At 36.9% G+C, this 17,311-nt stretch overlaps 1 protein-coding gene across 1 annotated transcript; it reads right to left on the bottom strand.

The window, feature by feature from the left end:
- Nucleotides 1–8,302: 8,302 nt before the first annotated feature.
- On the bottom strand, nt 8,303–14,765 carry pck1 (phosphoenolpyruvate carboxykinase 1 (soluble)). Its single transcript, XM_067373103.1, has 9 exons — nt 14,633–14,765; nt 13,844–14,092; nt 13,373–13,557; nt 11,761–11,964; nt 11,498–11,685; nt 10,421–10,583; nt 9,986–10,210; nt 9,678–9,905; nt 8,303–9,568 (listed from the first exon to the last, which is right to left on the bottom strand). The coding sequence occupies exons 2-9, from the start codon at nt 14,065–14,067 to the stop codon at nt 9,117–9,119; spliced, it is 1,869 nt and encodes a 622-aa protein (XP_067229204.1). The 5' UTR covers nt 14,068–14,092; nt 14,633–14,765; the 3' UTR covers nt 8,303–9,116.
- Between the last annotated feature and the right edge of the window lie 2,546 nt (nt 14,766–17,311).

The raw sequence follows: 17,311 nt of genomic DNA on the forward strand, positions 1-17,311 counted from the left end.
TTTTGCTTCTATAATAAAAGAAAACGTCACTTAGTTTACAATGTATTGACTTGATTAAATAGTCTATTTACTGTCCACAGATATTAAGTTGTGAGGTGTTTTGCTTCTTTTAATAATAATAATAATAATAATATATGTACATGTATATAATATATATATATATATCAGGGGCGTTTTCTCCGAGGAGGCAAGGGAGGCAGTGCCTCCTCAAAAATAAAATAGGATGAGAAATAATCCATATTACATATAAAACAACACAAATATTACAAATTATGACATTAAAAAGAGTGCAATGCGTATTTCTAAAGGAACACTGCCCAACAGCGACACCCGCAGGTAAAGTTACAGCAGGAGTCATGCCTCCCTTTGCTCTCATAGAAAACCATAGAAAATCATAAGACCCCCAGCATGTGGTGGGTTTTGTGGGGGATAATAAAATATATCGTTTAAATTATTATTGCCTTTAGTTATTATTTTGGAATGAATGTAGAAATGCTCAAAACACTAACTTGAGATTGACTTGGTTTTGATAAATAGAACATTTATTACAATACATTGTTAATGTAAAATTATAAAATAGAATTTTCTTTGGTTTCTTTTTTTCTTTTTTGATGTAATGTAAAGTAATGTTCATTAACAAGGAAGATGTGTCAACGTTAAGAGTAATGCATGAATTTACATTGATTCAATAAATAAAAAATATGCCTCCTCATTTCAGAATACCACTGCACGCCACTGAGATATATATATATATATATATACACACACACACACACACACACACACAGAGAGAGAAAAAAAATGTGGTTTGGTTTATAAGCAAGCGCTCTTGTTCTTCAGTGATCTCCTGTGCTCGTGTGTTTACAGCTGTAGATCCAGCAGGTGGCGCTTCAGATCAGTAAATGTCCACTGCTGAAGTTCATGCTTCTGTCCAGTAGATGTCAGGCTCGTGTCATCAATGATTTCTGTCCTCAAACTCTCATCATTTTCATACAATCACTCATGTTCTTCATCACGGAGCCCACAACACTGTAAAAAATCAAAAGTTGAGAAAACTTAAAAGTTTAAGGCAACAAACTTCAGCAGATTTTTGAGTTTTCTCATGTGTGGGGCTCCATACTTAACTTAATTTAACACTTGGTAATACAGAGTTAACCAGAAATTATTTCGTTTGTTTAATAGAGCATAACTGAAATGTTTTAACTATAGGTGTTTGGTAGGAAATATAATAATAATAATAATTAATTAAATACTTTAATTCCTTAAAACTGACACAGTATTTCAGCAAGTAAAGTATAGGGTAAGAAATAAACTCCATCATGCTGGTTGAGTTCAGTCCTGCTGATCCAGACGTTTCCAGTTCAAACTGGTTTCTGAAATGGAGAGTTTCTGTTCTTCTATCAGCGCTTGAGCAACAGCTTCACCTCGGGTCACAAATCTGCATCTGCTGACCATTACTACCATCAGCTCTAGATTCAGTCTGTAACCTGATGAACGGCTGTTTTAATGAGAAAAGTTTGCGAAAGAAGGGGTTTTATTCTCCATTCTGTCACCTGCTTGCTTAGTTATATTCAGTAATATTACTGATCTGACTGTACTGACACTATTGGATGAGAACTGAACTGAGCTGATGATGACATCACTGCTTTATAGCTGAACTGAACTCATTTCATAATTGATGAACTTCATATAGTCATTGGACTGAACTGAATCAACACTGAACTGATTTCAGCTGAATAATGACTGTTTACTATCATCTTTTTAGAGCTTATTTACAGCAGAGTTTAATTCTGTTTGCATCACTGGATCGATATTTTCCTGTTTATCACAGTGAATCTGCTTTGAAAAAATAAAGGTGACTTGACTAAAAAGGAACAATTTGTCCCAGACTTGTTGCCAGGTTTTCACAACAACTCAATTGATTCTAAACAAATGATTCGTAAAGCTTCATGAATCAGTGTTTGGAAATCGCCCATCACTAGATATTGTGGAATAAAGTCGCTATTTTGTTATTTTTGGTGCACAAAAAGTATTCTCGTCACTACAGTATTAAAGTTGAACCACTGTACTGTTTTGTTTTTAGTAGCTTTCTGGGCAATGAAAAAGGGAGTGTCATTGCTGGCTATGCAGGCCTCACTGAGCCATTGGATTTCATCAAAAATATCTTAATTTGTGTTCTGAAGATGAACAAAGGTCTTATAGGTGTGTAACGGCATGAGGGAGAGTAATTAATGACATTTTTGGGTGAACTAACCCTTTAACACGTTCCAGTTCCCGCTGGATTCGTACTCCGATCCTGAACCTCGTCTGCGATCAAACTTATTTTTTAAACTCCATTGTTGATTTGAATAGTAAACAACTCTTACTGCACGCACCGCAACAGACTTTTAAAAATGATGATTGAAATAAAATGCTACGTGAACTCAACCAATCACCAAGTCCCACGCCGAAAGTCAATGAACTTTGAAAAAGTACTACCTCGTGAGCAGGGACTTTCTGAGGGGGACTTTTTTACCCACAAAGTCCCTAGTTCCTGCGGTGGAAATGCAGCTTTTATGAACATACATTCTTCCAGTAATGTTAATAGAACGTTCATTCAGAGTTATCTGGTATATAATAATGTTCTCAAAACATTTGCACCATTGCAACTATTATTTACACATCATTCATGGGATGTTTTTAACTGAAGCGTTTTAGTTGGACAGTCATCTAACTTTTTTAAATGTTACGCCTTGTTTCAGAGAACATTCAGAAGTAACATTCCCATAATGTTTGCAAAATGGAGTGTTCCCTTAATGTTAGCATAACCAAGAAAAAAAAAAAAAGTGCATTTTGTGCGTTCAGAAATGGAACATATTTTTGTCAGGGATCCTCCTCCTCATCTGATGATCCGACTCAAACTGGATCAAGTGATTCATCGGAGTCTCAGTTTGAACTCCAGCGGCTCGTAAACCTTGACTCGTGTGTTGAAATCTCTTATTGGTGCGATAAGGCGCTTGTACCCTGAATTATGGAATCTCAATTATCCAATAAAGAGGACGAGAGGAACAGCGTGTTCATTCAGAGGTCGTGTGCCGTCAAACCACCTGTCACTGCGCTAGTATTGGTCACACGAGTGAGTTAATGTCTAAACAGCTGCTGAATGCAGAACTCGCTCAGATAAGAGGAGAAAAACATGTTGATCTGCTTCGTCTTGATCTCCGTCAGCAGAGACAGAACGTCTCAGTGTGTGTGACCTGCAGTAAACAAGAGCTACACACGCTTCACACACATCTGATCAAAATAATCAGTTCATTCCAGTAGCAAAACATGTCAGTAAAGCTGCAGAAAGAGAGTTTTGTGGTTGCTGGTTGGTTATGTGAACGTTACATTGTATCGTTCTTCAAACATTATGGGAACGTTACCTTTGAATGTTCTCTGAAACAAGTAGCAACATTTAAAAAAAATTAAATTCATAACGTTGAAAGAACATTCTGAGAACGTTCCCTGTTAACTGATAATCAAATTCAAAGGAATTTCTATCATATCAAGTCATTTTTGTGTAGTTGTAATAAATGAGGAATTCCTGATTGACTGCTGCTCTTTCCCCTCATTTCTCCACTATATGGACGCCGTCCAACACTTTTCTCGTTCCCTAGAAAGACTCTTATTGGCAGCAGAGCAAGTCGAGCGTCAGCAGCTCGTGGTGACGTTATATGAGGGTGAGAACTTGCTCCATTTACCCAGAATGCTCTGCTCCGGGCAGATAACGCTCCAGCTGAAGTCCATGTTTCTGTCGCTGCATTGCAGATACGCTTGAGTATATGAACGTTACGCAAGTTTTACGAGCGTCAGCATGAATGAACTCCATCACTGTCATTGATGTGGATGTGATGTAACATCAGCAGTGAGCTTCACTGGAGGTCATGAACCTCGTCTCGGCCCAGTGACCTCAACAGAGACACTAAATGCTATTAAAATTCATTGCAGCACATTATATTCATGTGCAACTCACTGCAAGACATGATGTTCTTCCTCAGTGTTTCTGCCTTGTTTTCCAGCACAAATATCTAAACATTTTTAAATCAAGAACAGCTTCATACTGCCACCTGCTGTATGGGAGCTTCATCAGTCTGCAGCGCTCTGTTAATTACTGCTGTGTCGTTAATGCTAATGCTAACTTATTTCTGATCCCATCTGCTCCAGTGTCAGATGTTTCTCTCAGTCAGTTCAGGTTTATGATGATCATCTAATGAAGATCAGCGGCTGCATCAGAACTAACATTTGTTAACAAGATTTGCTAGCATGATTAGCATGATTGCTAACCTGATTTAGTATGTTGCTTGCATGATTTAGTATGTTGTTACCATGATTAGCACATTGCTAACATATTGTAACGTTGCTAACATGTATTAACACATTGCTAGCATGTTTTAGCATTTTGTTAGCATTGTTAGAATGTTGTTATCATGATTAGCATGTTAGCATTTTGCTTACATGATTTAACATATTGCTAGCTTTTTAAATATATTTTGCTAACATGATTTAACACGTTGCTATCACGCTAACATTTGCTAACAAGATTTGCTACCATGATTAGCATGATTGCTAACCTGATTTAGTATGTTGCTTGCATGATTTAGTATGTTGTTACCATGATTAGCACATTGCTAACATATTGTAACTTTGTTAACATGTATTAACACATTGCTAGCATGTTTTAGCATTTTGTTAGCATTATTAGAATGTTGTTAGCATGATTAGCATGTTACCATTTTGCTTACATGATTAAACATATTGCTAGCTTTTTATATATTTTGATAACATGATTTAACACGTTTCTATCATGCTAACATTTGCTAACAAGATTTGCTAGCATGATTAGCATGATTGCTAACCTGATTTAGTATGTTGCTTGCATGATTTAGTATGTTGTTACCATGATTAGCACATTGCTAACATATTGTAACTTTGTTAACATGTATTAACACATTGCTAGCATGTTTTAGCATTTTGTTAGCATTATTAGAATGTTGTTAGCATGATTAGCATGTTACCATTTTGCTTACATGATTAAACATATTGCTAGCTTTTTATATATTTTGATAACATGATTTAACACGTTTCTATCATGCTAACATTTGCTAACAAGATTTGCTAGCATGATTAGCATGATTGCTAACCTGATTTAGTATGTTGCTTGCATGATTTAGTATGTTGTTACCATGATTAGCACATTGCTAACATATTGTAACTTTGTTAACATGTATTAACACATTGCTAGCATGTTTTAGCATTTTGTTAGCATTATTAGAATGTTGTTAGCATGATTAGCATGTTACCATTTTGCTTACATGATTAAACATATTGCTAGCTTTTTATATATTTTGATAACATGATTTAACACGTTTCTATCATGCTAACATTTGCTAACAAGATTTGCTAGCATGATTAGCATGATTGCTAACCTGATTTAGTATGTTGCTTGCATGATTTAGTATGTTGTTACCATGATTAGCACATTGCTAACATATTGTAACTTTGTTAACATGTATTAACACATTGCTAGCATGTTTTAGCATTTTGTTAGCATTATTAGAATGTTGTTAGCATGATTAGCATGTTACCATTTTGCTTACATGATTAAACATATTGCTAGCTTTTTATATATTTTGATAACATGATTTAACACGTTTCTATCATGCTAACATTTGCTAACAAGATTTGCTAGCATGATTAGCATGATTGCTAACCTGATTTAGTATGTTGCTTGCATGATTTAGTATGTTGTTACCATGATTAGCACATTGCTAACATATTGTAACTTTGTTAACATGTATTAACACATTGCTAGCATGTTTTAGCATTTTGTTAGCATTATTAGAATGTTGTTAGCATGATTAGCATGTTACCATTTTGCTTACATGATTAAACATATTGCTAGCTTTTTATATATTTTGATAACATGATTTAACACGTTTCTATCATGCTAACATTTGCTAACAAGATTTGCTAGCATGATTAGCATGATTGCTAACCTGATTTAGTATGTTGCTTGCATGATTTAGTATGTTGTTACCATGATTAGCACATTGCTAACATATTGTAACTTTGTTAACATGTATTAACACATTGCTAGCATGTTTTAGCATTTTGTTAGCATTATTAGAATGTTGTTAGCATGATTAGCATGTTACCATTTTGCTTACATGATTAAACATATTGCTAGCTTTTTATATATTTTGATAACATGATTTAACACGTTTCTATCATGCTAACATTAGCTAACAAGATTTGCTAGCATGATTAGCATGATTGCTAACCTGATTTAGTATGTTGCTTGCATGATTTAGTATGTTGTTACCATGATTAGCACATTGCTAACATATTGTAACTTTGCTAACATGTATTAACACATTGCTAGCATGTTTTAGCATTTTGTTAACATAGTTAGAATGTTGTTATCATGATTAGCATGTTAGCATTTTGCTTACATGATTTAACATATTGCTAGCTTTTTAAATATATTTTGCTAACATGATTTAACACGTTGCTATCATGCTAACATTTGCTAACAAGATTTGCTACCATGATTAGCATGATTGCTAACCTGATTTAGTATGTTGCTTGCATGATTTAGTATGTTGTTACCATGATTAACACATTGCTAACATATTGTAACGTTGTTAACATGTATTAACACATTGCTAGCATGTTTTAGCATTTTGTTAGCATAATTAGAATGTTGTTAGCATGATTAGCATGTTAGCATTTTGCTTACATGATTTAACATAATGCTAGCTTTTTAAATATTTTGCTAACATGATTTAGCACGTTTCTATCATGCTAACATTAGCTAACAAGATTTGCTAGCATGATTAGCATGATTGCTAACCTGATTTAGTATGTTGCTTACATGATTTAGTATGTTGTTACCATGATTAGCACATTGCTAACATATTGTAACGTTGCGAGCATGATTTAACGCATGTTTTATCTTGTTTTGCTAGCATGATTTGCCTGTTGTTAACGTGTTCCTAACATGTTAGCATGTTTGCCAGCATTAATTATCACATTGCTAGCATGTTTTAGCATGTTTTGTTAGTATTATTTACTATAGTTGCGTCCCAAATGATGTACTATACACTATGCACTTATACACTATGTACTTTTGTACTCATCCATGTAGTGTATGAATTTTACACGTTTATTTTGTAATTAAACAATGGAGTCCGCTCCGCAACGTAATTAAAGCTGCGACAGTCGAGTGCATGAAGTGTCCAACATTCCACACTTCATTTTTTCCGTTATTTTAGTGCATCATCCGGGTATTTAAAGTGCACTTTTTATTTTTGGAATTTTCAGTGTGAACGCACTACTCACACTATTTGTACTTAAAAATGTCATAGAATAGTGCAAAAGTACTCGAATTGGGATGCACCTTATGTTGTTAGCATGATTAGCACATTGCTTACATGTTGTAACAAGTTGCTAGCATGTTTTTGACTTTGTCAAGCCAACATAACTATATTAGCATCCACACACCAGCGCACAATATCGTTGTTTGTTATAAGCACGCTGCCACTTTAAATGCTCAAGCTCTTTATTTAAACCAGGCTGGATTCTGATTGGCTGTCAATGTTTTTATCATTCATCATCTGGGAAAATAAATCCCTCTGAAAGTGATTCTAGTGATATTGTTCCTCTGTGCCGTTATCGTTATAGTCGTTCTGTGATTCTGCTGTTCTTTTACATTTATCGTTACAGTTATCATCCTCGGTGTGAACAGGCTTTTAGGCTGATTCTCTCCATATTTTCTTCACATGTGGTTCAGTAATGTCATATTTCCCCTCTTGTTCATGTTTCCTAACTTTCCTGTTTGTTTGTAGTTATATTTGGGATCATCATTAGTTTCTTCAACTAAACACTGTGTTAAACTGACCATCAGTTTCACTTATTATCATCATCAGATGTGTCTTTCTGCGTCATCTGCTGCTGAATTCACACTTGTGTTTGTCATTTGCTGTGAAACATTTTGTCACTGGTCTGTTATAATAATTAATTCACACAGTGTTAAAATGTAAGTAATCATAATTGCAAACATTACAGTAGTGTTTCTGTTTGCACTGAATGTTTTTCTGTAGCGTGTGTAAATCAAAGCATATGTGAAGTATTTACTTCTTCAGTGGTTTATGTATCTGTATGTTTATATAGAGCACAACATTGCCATCGTCTCCACATATAAAGGAATGAGAATAAAGCTCACTGTGATTGAGAAAAAACACAAACAACAGATGTACATTTAAATAACTTTATTATTAATATCTAGATATAAGACAGACAACAAGAGTCATAGAAATACAAAAATAATTTAAAGCATTAAAAAAATGAAATGGATGCAAACAGTTTAAAGTTTTCCGTCTGGATATATAAATGTGAACATGTAGTTGGACATTTTGCATCAATAATTTATAAGGTTAAATAACAAACAGTCCTTTAATTTCCTTTCTTCATACAGACGTCATCAGATCTTCTGTCAGCTGAAAAATTAAAGGCTCAAATCTATGGAAGCTCTTTTTCTGAATTTGTTTTCTCAGAATTTAATACAATACTGAAAGAGTTTCAATTCCCAATTTTTCCTCGGAATTCCGAGTTTATATCTAACAATTCCCAATTTTTCTTTGGAATTCCAAGTTTATATCAAACAATTCCTAATTTTTCCTCGGAATTCTGAGTTTATATCTAACAATTCCCAATTTTTCTTTGGAATTCCGAGTTTATATCAAACAATTCCCAATTTTTCTTTGGAATTCCGAGTTTATATAAAAAAATTCCCAATTTTTTCTCGGACTTCCGAGTTTATATCTAACAATTCCCAATTTTTCTTTGGAATTCCAAGTTTAAATCTAACAATTCCCAATTTTTCTTTGGAATTTTGAGTTTATATCTAACATTTCCCAGAAAAAAGGCAAAATTGCAAGATAAAAGTGAGCAATTACCTTTTTTTCCCCTGTGATAACAAACAAGTGATCAGCCACTGATCAGAGGACTAAAAATACTAAAAAAAGCTCTACAAATGTCTAAAATAAGAGTTTCATGAAGGCTGACGAATAGGTCTAAATCTGCTCAGGTGTTTCTCACAGCTGTCTCACTCTCTGAGCCAGCAGCTCCAGCTGTCTCTTCATCTCTCCGGGCAGGTCGTCATTGACCTCGCGCTGGAAGTACGCTCGGATCTCCTCCACCTCCTGAGACCAGAAGTCTGCTGAGATGTGGAAGAGCTCCTGCAGATCCACGTCCTCCGGCAGGCCGCTGAGGTTCAGGGCGGAGGGCACGTACCCGACAGCGCTGGGCATCGCTCCGGCCTCGCCGCTGATCCTGCGGAACATCCACTCCAGCACGCGGATGTTCTCGCCGTATCCGGGCCACAGGAAGCGTCCGGACGAGCTCTTGCGGAACCAGTTGACGTGGAAGATCTTGGGCAGTTTGGCGGCGGGACGCTGCTCCATACTCAACCAGTGGGACAGATACTGACCGAAGTTGTAGCCGAAGAACGGACGCATGGCAAACGGGTCGTGCATGATCACTTTACCTGAACACAGACATGAATTTACTTCATTAAACCTGACAGTCGCACTAATCCAGTTTTATTTCGATATATGGCGCAGCACTAATGCCAGTACACAATCGGGTCGTCTCACCTTTGTGTTCGGCGGCCGCCGTGGCTTCAGATCTCATCGCGGCTCCCACAAACACTCCGTGTGACCAATCGAAGGCCTCGTAGACCAGCGGGACGCCCTGCGGCCGCCGACCGCCGAAGATCACAGCCTCGATGGGAACGCCTTCGGGAGACTCCCACTGCGGGTCGATGATGGGACACTGAGCAGCCGGCGTGCAGAAGCGAGAGTTGGGATGAGCGCACGGTTCACCTGGAAGAGACACGGAGAAACGTGAGCGGCGGGACGAGATCGGGACGACATGAAGCGGTGCTGAGACAGACGGCACCTACCTTCCTCTGGTGTCCACGGCCGGTTCTTCCAGGACGTCAGTGTCGCTCCCTCCGGCAGTTCCTCGTCCATGCCTTCCCAGTAAACGCCTCCATCGCTGGTCTCGGCCACGTTGGTGAAGATGGTGTTCTGGCGGATGGTGTCCATGGCGTTCGGGTTGGTCTTGGTGGAGGTTCCTGGTGCCACACCGAAGAAACCGTTCTCTGGGTTGATGGCTCTGAGATTCCCTTCGACACAAACAACAGAGTACGTCAACTGAAGGATCAAAAACGGCATATTTCTTCTCAATAATTCATATATGATGATGTGTTTTAGCTGGAACGCCTGTAGAGCAGAGATGTGATGTATTTCTGAAGTTGTAGCATTTTTACCCTTCCGTTTCCATCGTCCTAAAGTCAAATGCACAGGGTTTATTATCATCACTGAACTATCTGTACCTTCTTTGTCGAACTTCATCCAGGCGATGTCGTCTCCGACACACTCCACCTTCCAGCCCGGCAGCGACGGGTTCAGCATGGCCAGGTTGGTCTTTCCACAGGCGCTCGGGAACGCCGCCGCAAAGTACTTCTTCTGTCCCGCCGGGTTAGTGATGCCCAGAATCTACAGGAAACGCATCATATTCATGTTTAACGGAGCTGTCAATCTTCGTTCAAAAATTCTGTTAATTATTCTCATGTTATCTGCAGATATTTGCCTCTACACTAACCTTTTTGCATTTAATTTGAGTTCATTTAGTTACTGTTTTAACATTTCAATTTATGCATTTGGCAGATGTTTTTATCCACAGTGATTTGCATTGCAGTCGAGGTGCTGTTTTTGTAACAATCAGTTCAATTTTGCTTTGTATGACCCAATCCACCTTGATTTTAATACTTTTATTTTTAACTTGTGCAAGGCTTCTATTCTTATCTGCTTCTAGTTATTTTAGCTGTGCAAAAACTGCCTGTTATGCTGCTTGATATTACAAACTTTATTTTTAATTTATTAAAATTGTATTTATTTTTACTAAATATATATTTAATAAAAATACATATATATGCTGCTTGACATTGCAAACTTTATTTTAATTTTTTTATTTTTTTTTATATATATTTAATAAAATATGCTGCTTTAACCATATTAATTTAATCTATTAAAATTGTATTTATATATATATATATATATATATATATATAATGTATTTAAACAAATTATTTTTCTACTTTTATATATAAATGATTCATCATTTTTTATATATAATCATATAGTTATTTTGTTATAATTACTATAGTTATAATCTGTAGTTAATAGTTTGCAGATCTGTAGTTATTTCATTTGCAAAAAAGCTTAAAAACAAAAAAGCTTGCTTTTAAAAATAAGGTGAATATGTGAAGTTTTCTTGTCTTCTCTTTGAAGGTGTTTGTCCTGTCATTGATATTTCAGACTAATTCCACAGACTTTAGCTGTGTTAACGCTCCATCTGGATGTGATTAGAGTTCACTGAATCAGAATGACTCTGCATGTTTCTGACTGACCAGCATGTGTTCGGCCAGCCAGCCCTCCTCTTTAGCGATGCGGGACGCGATTCGAAGAGCGAAGCACTTCTTTCCCAGCAGTGAGTTTCCACCGTAGCCGCTGCCGAACGACACGATCTTCCTCTGGTCGGGGATGTGAGCGATCAGGGTGAGATCCGGGTTACACGGCCAGTTATTCACCAGCGGCTCTGAGAGAGAGAAGCTGAACGTCAGTGTCTCTAAACGAGCGTCGAGTCGAGTTCGTGAATCACATGAGTACTTACTCCTGAGGGGAAGCGGGCAGCCGACCGAGTGCAGGCATCTCACGAACTCTCCGTTCCCGAGCGCGTTCAGCACGGCTTTGCCCACGCGGGTCATGATCCTCATGCTGGCCACAACATACGGAGAGTCGGTCAGTTCCACGCCGATCTTAGAGAGCGGAGAACCGACCGGACCCATGCTGAACGGGATCACGTACATGACCCGACCTGCGGCAGACACATGAACACTTTATTTCTGAACCTCCTCAGAACATTCAAAACATACATTTTTATATGAGCATTAAGAGAACATTCCACTGTATCATTCTTCAACCATTATGGGAACGATACTTTTGAACGTTACTTGTGAATGTTACTTTTGAACGTTACTTGTGAATGTTACTTTTGAACGTTACTTGTGAATGTTACTTTTGAACGTTACTTTCGAACATTACTTGTGAACTATACTTTTGAACGTTACTTGTGAATGTTACTTTTGAACGTTACTTGTGAATGTTACTTTTGAACGTTACTTGTGAATGTTACTTTTGAACGTTACTTGTGAATGTTACTTTTGAACGTTACTTTCGAACATTACTTGTGAACTATACTTTTGAACGTTACTTGTGAATGTTACTTTTGAACGTTACTTTTGAACATTACTTGTGAACGATACTTTTGAACGTTACTTGTGAATGTTACTTTTGAACGTTACTTTCGAACATTACTTGTGAACTATACTTTTGAACGTTACTTGTGAATGTTACTTTTGAACGTTACTTGTGAATGTTACTTTTGAACGTTACTTTCGAACATTACTTGTGAACGATACTTTTGAACGTTACTTGTGAATGTTACTTGTGAATGTTACTTTTGAATGTTACTTTTGAACGTTACTTGTGAATGTTACTTTTGAATGTTACTTTTGAACATTACTTGTGAACGATACTTTTGAATGTTACTTTTGAACGTTACTTGTGAATGTTACTTTTAAACATTACTTTCGAACATTACTTGTGAACGATACTTTTGAACGTTACTTGTGAATGTTACTTGTGAATGTTACTTTTGAATGTTACTTTTGAACGTTACTTGTGAAAGTTACTTTTGAATGTTACTTTTGAACATTACTTGTGAATGTTACTTTTGAATGATACATTTGAAACGTTACTTGTGAATGTTACTTTTTAATGTTACTTTTGAACGTTACTTGTGAATGTTACTTTTGAATGATACATTTGAAACGTTACTTGTGAATGTTACTTTTGAACATTACTTCTGAGCTTAAAACTAATCTGTTTCGAGAGCACTTGATCTCATCATAAAAAATTAATAAATGTAAAGTACTTTTGAATGTTACTTTTAAACGTTACTTTCGAACATTACTTGTGAACGTTACTTTTGAATGTTACTTTCGAACGTTACTTGTGAAAGTTATTTGTGAACGATACTTTTAAATGATACATTCAAATAATACTTTCGAAGGTTACTAATAGTAACATTTAAAAAACTGAAACATTTCAGAAAGAATATGTATCAATATGTTTTTGAGCTAATGTTTTGAAAAATGTATTAATGACCAGATTGAACGAACGTTCTATTAACGTTCCTGAAGAACATCTGTCAGGTTCTGTACCTTTCATGCATCCGGGGAAGCGCACGTTCATGGCTTTGTCCCATTCCTCCGGTGACATCCAGCGGCCGAGCTGACTGACGCCTCCTCCTCGCGGAGAAGGAACCGTGTCTCGCTGCTCCGGAGTCACAATGACCGTCTTACTCTCGACTCGAGCCACGTCCCGCGGGTCTGTGCGCGCCAGCCAGCTGCAGAACATCACACCGCATCACATACACTGTAACACTGCAGCTATTCCACCTGATCCATATAACACTATCGGAATATGAAGTGCTCCAGGACTGATGAAAACACTATTTAAATCAGATCATTGTTTTAATGTAAGGTATAGCAGATTTAATCACGTGTCTATGTGTCTTATTTACATTCTGTGTGTAGAAGCAATAAAGCTCTTTCTGATTCTGAAGCTAAACTTTGATTTCTTCTCTATCATGTTCATATAGCAATCATTCCTGCAACAGTTTGGTGTCGTACCAGCTGTTGTATTTGTGGAGTTTCTTGATGACGCCCTGTTCCTCCAGCAGGCGCAGGACGGCGCGGTTCTCCTCGTCGGAGCCGTCGCAGATGTGCAGCGCGTCCGGCTGGCACAGGTTCACACTGTTCTCGATGAACTCTCGCAGCGCCGGACTCAGAGACGCCAGGTCGCCCTGCAGGACTCGGGCCGCGGACCGGTTCTGTGACTGCAGCTGGGGAGGCATGATGCGTTTACCGCGGTAAAGAGTCCTGCAGAAAACACAACAGTCAACCTTCATTATGTGAATGATCATGCTTTAATACAACCACAAGCTATCTATCATTTATAAACACCCAATTTATGCAATGAAACATTAATATTACACAACTAAAATTACTTTCTATTAAGTTACAGTATTATATATTTTTTGTACAACGTACTTAAGTAACATTTCAGAAAACATTCAAAAGTAACATTCCCATAATATTTGAAGAATGATACAATGAAACATTCCCTTAACATTTGCATAACACTTTAGAAACGTTCAGAAATAACATTATCATCATTTAATGGAATTTTAATGACTGTTAAATGATTTCTTTATTTATTTTAATCTATTTAACAGATTAATAACTAATCTTTTGGTATTATAATCACATATGTATTCATTAATTTACTTTTTATTTCATTTTTTACAGTTTTTCTCTAGACTTTTCCCCAGTTTGAAACACCTGCACTAGAATATAATTTATGAACACAGAATAAAACAATCTCATCATCTCCTTCACATAAGAGTGGAGAAAGTTTACCTTTAGTGTAGAAGTGAATGTAGGAGAGATTCAGCAGCTCTTCATCAGTCAGTGAGGATGAGGAGGATCATCAGTGTTCTGCTCATTGTGTGGGGCAGACAGTCATATATATACAACACTGAGGAGGGGGGGGGAGCAAACACACACACACACACACACACACACTCACACACAGTGAATCATTAATCCTCAGAACGCATGCCGTAGTTTCAGTTAATTATTGAATCATTTCACTGTCCGTTTGGGAAAATACCCGTTCGGACTTGAGCCTAAACCGACCTTTGACCCGTTCCGACGTGATGCAACAGTTGAACATGCAGCATCACGGAGTGACGTCATGGGCGGCTGCAGCTCCGCGCGCTGATTGGTCGGTGAGCTGGAGGCTCGTCCGCGCGCTTACTCAGCGCTTTCTGTGAGGAGAAACACATTTGAACATCTTATGTGCTTTCATCCATTTAACACACTGTCTGACATTTCTGTAAATGAGTAAAGATTTAAAGCTGCTCAGATAAAGTGAACTGAATCGAATGAAGCACTAGTGAGCAAAATCAGAAACTTGGTTTATTTTCTACTCTGGACTCTCCATATATGAGAGGATTAAATAACTCCAATTAATCAGTAGATTCAGATTTAAAAAAAAAAAAAAAAAAAAAAAAAAAAGAATAGGCCTAAGCCTTTATAAGCAGGATTTATGAGCATTATGTGCCAAAAGCCGCTGCACCGCCGCCATCTTGTTTAAATGTTTAATTGACACGGACCGGACGACGGCAGTTTTTTGAATAACATAAATGGAAATAAATAACAAAAAATATTTTGCTAATGTTCCCATTAAGTTATGAAAACGTTATTTCAGAATGTTCTCTGAACATTCCAAACGTTTTTTCTTGGTTATGCGAACGTTAAAGGATTAGTTCACTTTCAAATTAAATTTTCCTGATAATTTCGTCACCTCCATGTCATCCAAGATGTTCATGTCTTTCTTTCTTCAGTCGAAAAGAAATTAAGGTTTTTGAGGAAAACATTCCAGGATTTTTCTCCATATAGTGGACTTCACTGGGGTTCAACGGGTTGAAAGTCCAAATGTCAGTTTCAGTGCAGCTTCAAAGAGCTCTACATGATCCCAGACGAGGAATAAGAGTCTCATCTAGCAAAACGATCTGTCATTTTCTTAAAAAAAAAAAAAATTATGTACGTTTTAACCATAAATGCTCATCTTGAACTAGCTCTCTTATTTTCTCTATTAGAATTCCAGCGGTGTAGACACTGCGTATTACTGCCCTCCACAGGTCAAAGTTTGAACTAAATTGTCATATTCAATATGCTAGTGCAAGTATATAACTATTTAGTTCAAACTTTGACCTGTGGAGGGCAGTAATACACTTAGCAGTGTCTACACTGCTGGAATTCTAATAGAGAAGAAGAAGAAGAGAGCTAGTTCAAGATGAGCATTTATGGCTAAAACGTATATAATTTTTAATTTTTTTTAGAAAATGAGCGATGGTTTCACTAGATCAGACTCTTATTCCTCGTCTGGGATCATGTAGAGCTCTTTGAAGCTGCACTGAAACTGACATTTGGACCTTCAACCCGTTGAACCCCAGTGAAGTCCACTATATGGAGAACAATCCTGGAATGTTTTCCTCAAAAACCTTCATTTGTTTTTGACTGAAGAAAGAAAGACATGAACATCTAAGATGACATGGAGGAGAGTAAATATATTAGGAAATTTTAATTTGAAAGTGAACTAATCCTTTAAGGGAATATTCCATTGTATCGTTCTTCAAACATTATGGGAACGTTGCTTTTGAATGTTCTCTGAAACAATTAGTAATATTTAAAAACATTAGACGAACATCCAACTTGATGATGTATAGATAATGATTTTGTGCTAACGTTATTAAAGACCAGATAACTTTGACGTAACGCTTTGAGAGAACCTTGCCAGAACATTATCCAATATTCCAAAGCATGAAAAATTAGTACAGTTTGCCAATATTTTATTCATAACTGGAATAGTGATTAAAAAAGTCTGGACCTCAGCTTAATAAAAATATATTGTTGAAGAAATGAGACGTGATGTGACTGTCATAAGATGAAAACAAACATGTAGAACAGGACAAGAAGAGTACGTGACACGCTTATCTGAAGAATTGTGCTTGTTTTGGTTAAAGACCCTCTAATTCAAAGCCTTCAGTCACAAAGACCGCAAAACACTGAAAGATAAGAACCGGATGGCTTTAACGGCGGCCTTTCTCAACAACATCTGATAAGCTGTGATAAATACAGTCAATGAACAGCTGTGTGTTATTCAACAGTTTGTGTCTCACTTCAGTTATTAATCAAACTCTCCTGAGATTTCTGTGTCATGTAGAGATGGATGAGTCAAAATGCCTGAGATATAAAGCAGAGGAATTAAAAAGGACAGTGAGTGAATGTAATGTACACAAAATATGCTTCAAAATCACTGAAACAAGATTTCATATTTCGTGGGTTAAAACCAGATCAGATGTTCTTGTTCTTCTGAGGTGGATCATCTCAAATCATGCACTGAACATTCAGTTAAGAATGCAAACGAGATAATTAAAGAAAATTCAACACAGGTTTGCCATCAGATGCACGAAAAAAATATATGTTTCATCCACATATAGAAAACATTACATGCTGCACAGCTGCTAAAAT

Source organism: Chanodichthys erythropterus, chromosome 21 (genome assembly GCF_024489055.1).
Source record: "Chanodichthys erythropterus isolate Z2021 chromosome 21, ASM2448905v1, whole genome shotgun sequence".
NCBI classification, from domain to species: Eukaryota; Metazoa; Chordata; class Actinopteri; order Cypriniformes; family Xenocyprididae; genus Chanodichthys; species Chanodichthys erythropterus.

What these genes read in the sequence shown, in the direction of transcription:
- pck1 (XM_067373103.1), bottom strand. Translation starts at nt 14,067, where the DNA reads ATGCCTCCCCAGCTGCAGTCACAGAACCGGTCCGCGGCCCGAGTCCTG. An exon ending in CTTCCCCGGATGCATGAAAG is followed by an intron (nt 11,965 to 13,372) that starts GTACAGAACCTG and finishes TGTCTGCCGCAG; the next exon opens with GTCGGGTCATGTACGTGATC. An exon ending in GATGAAGTTCGACAAAGAAG is followed by an intron (nt 10,211 to 10,420) that starts GTACAGATAGTT and finishes TTTGTGTCGAAG; the next exon opens with GGAATCTCAGAGCCATCAAC.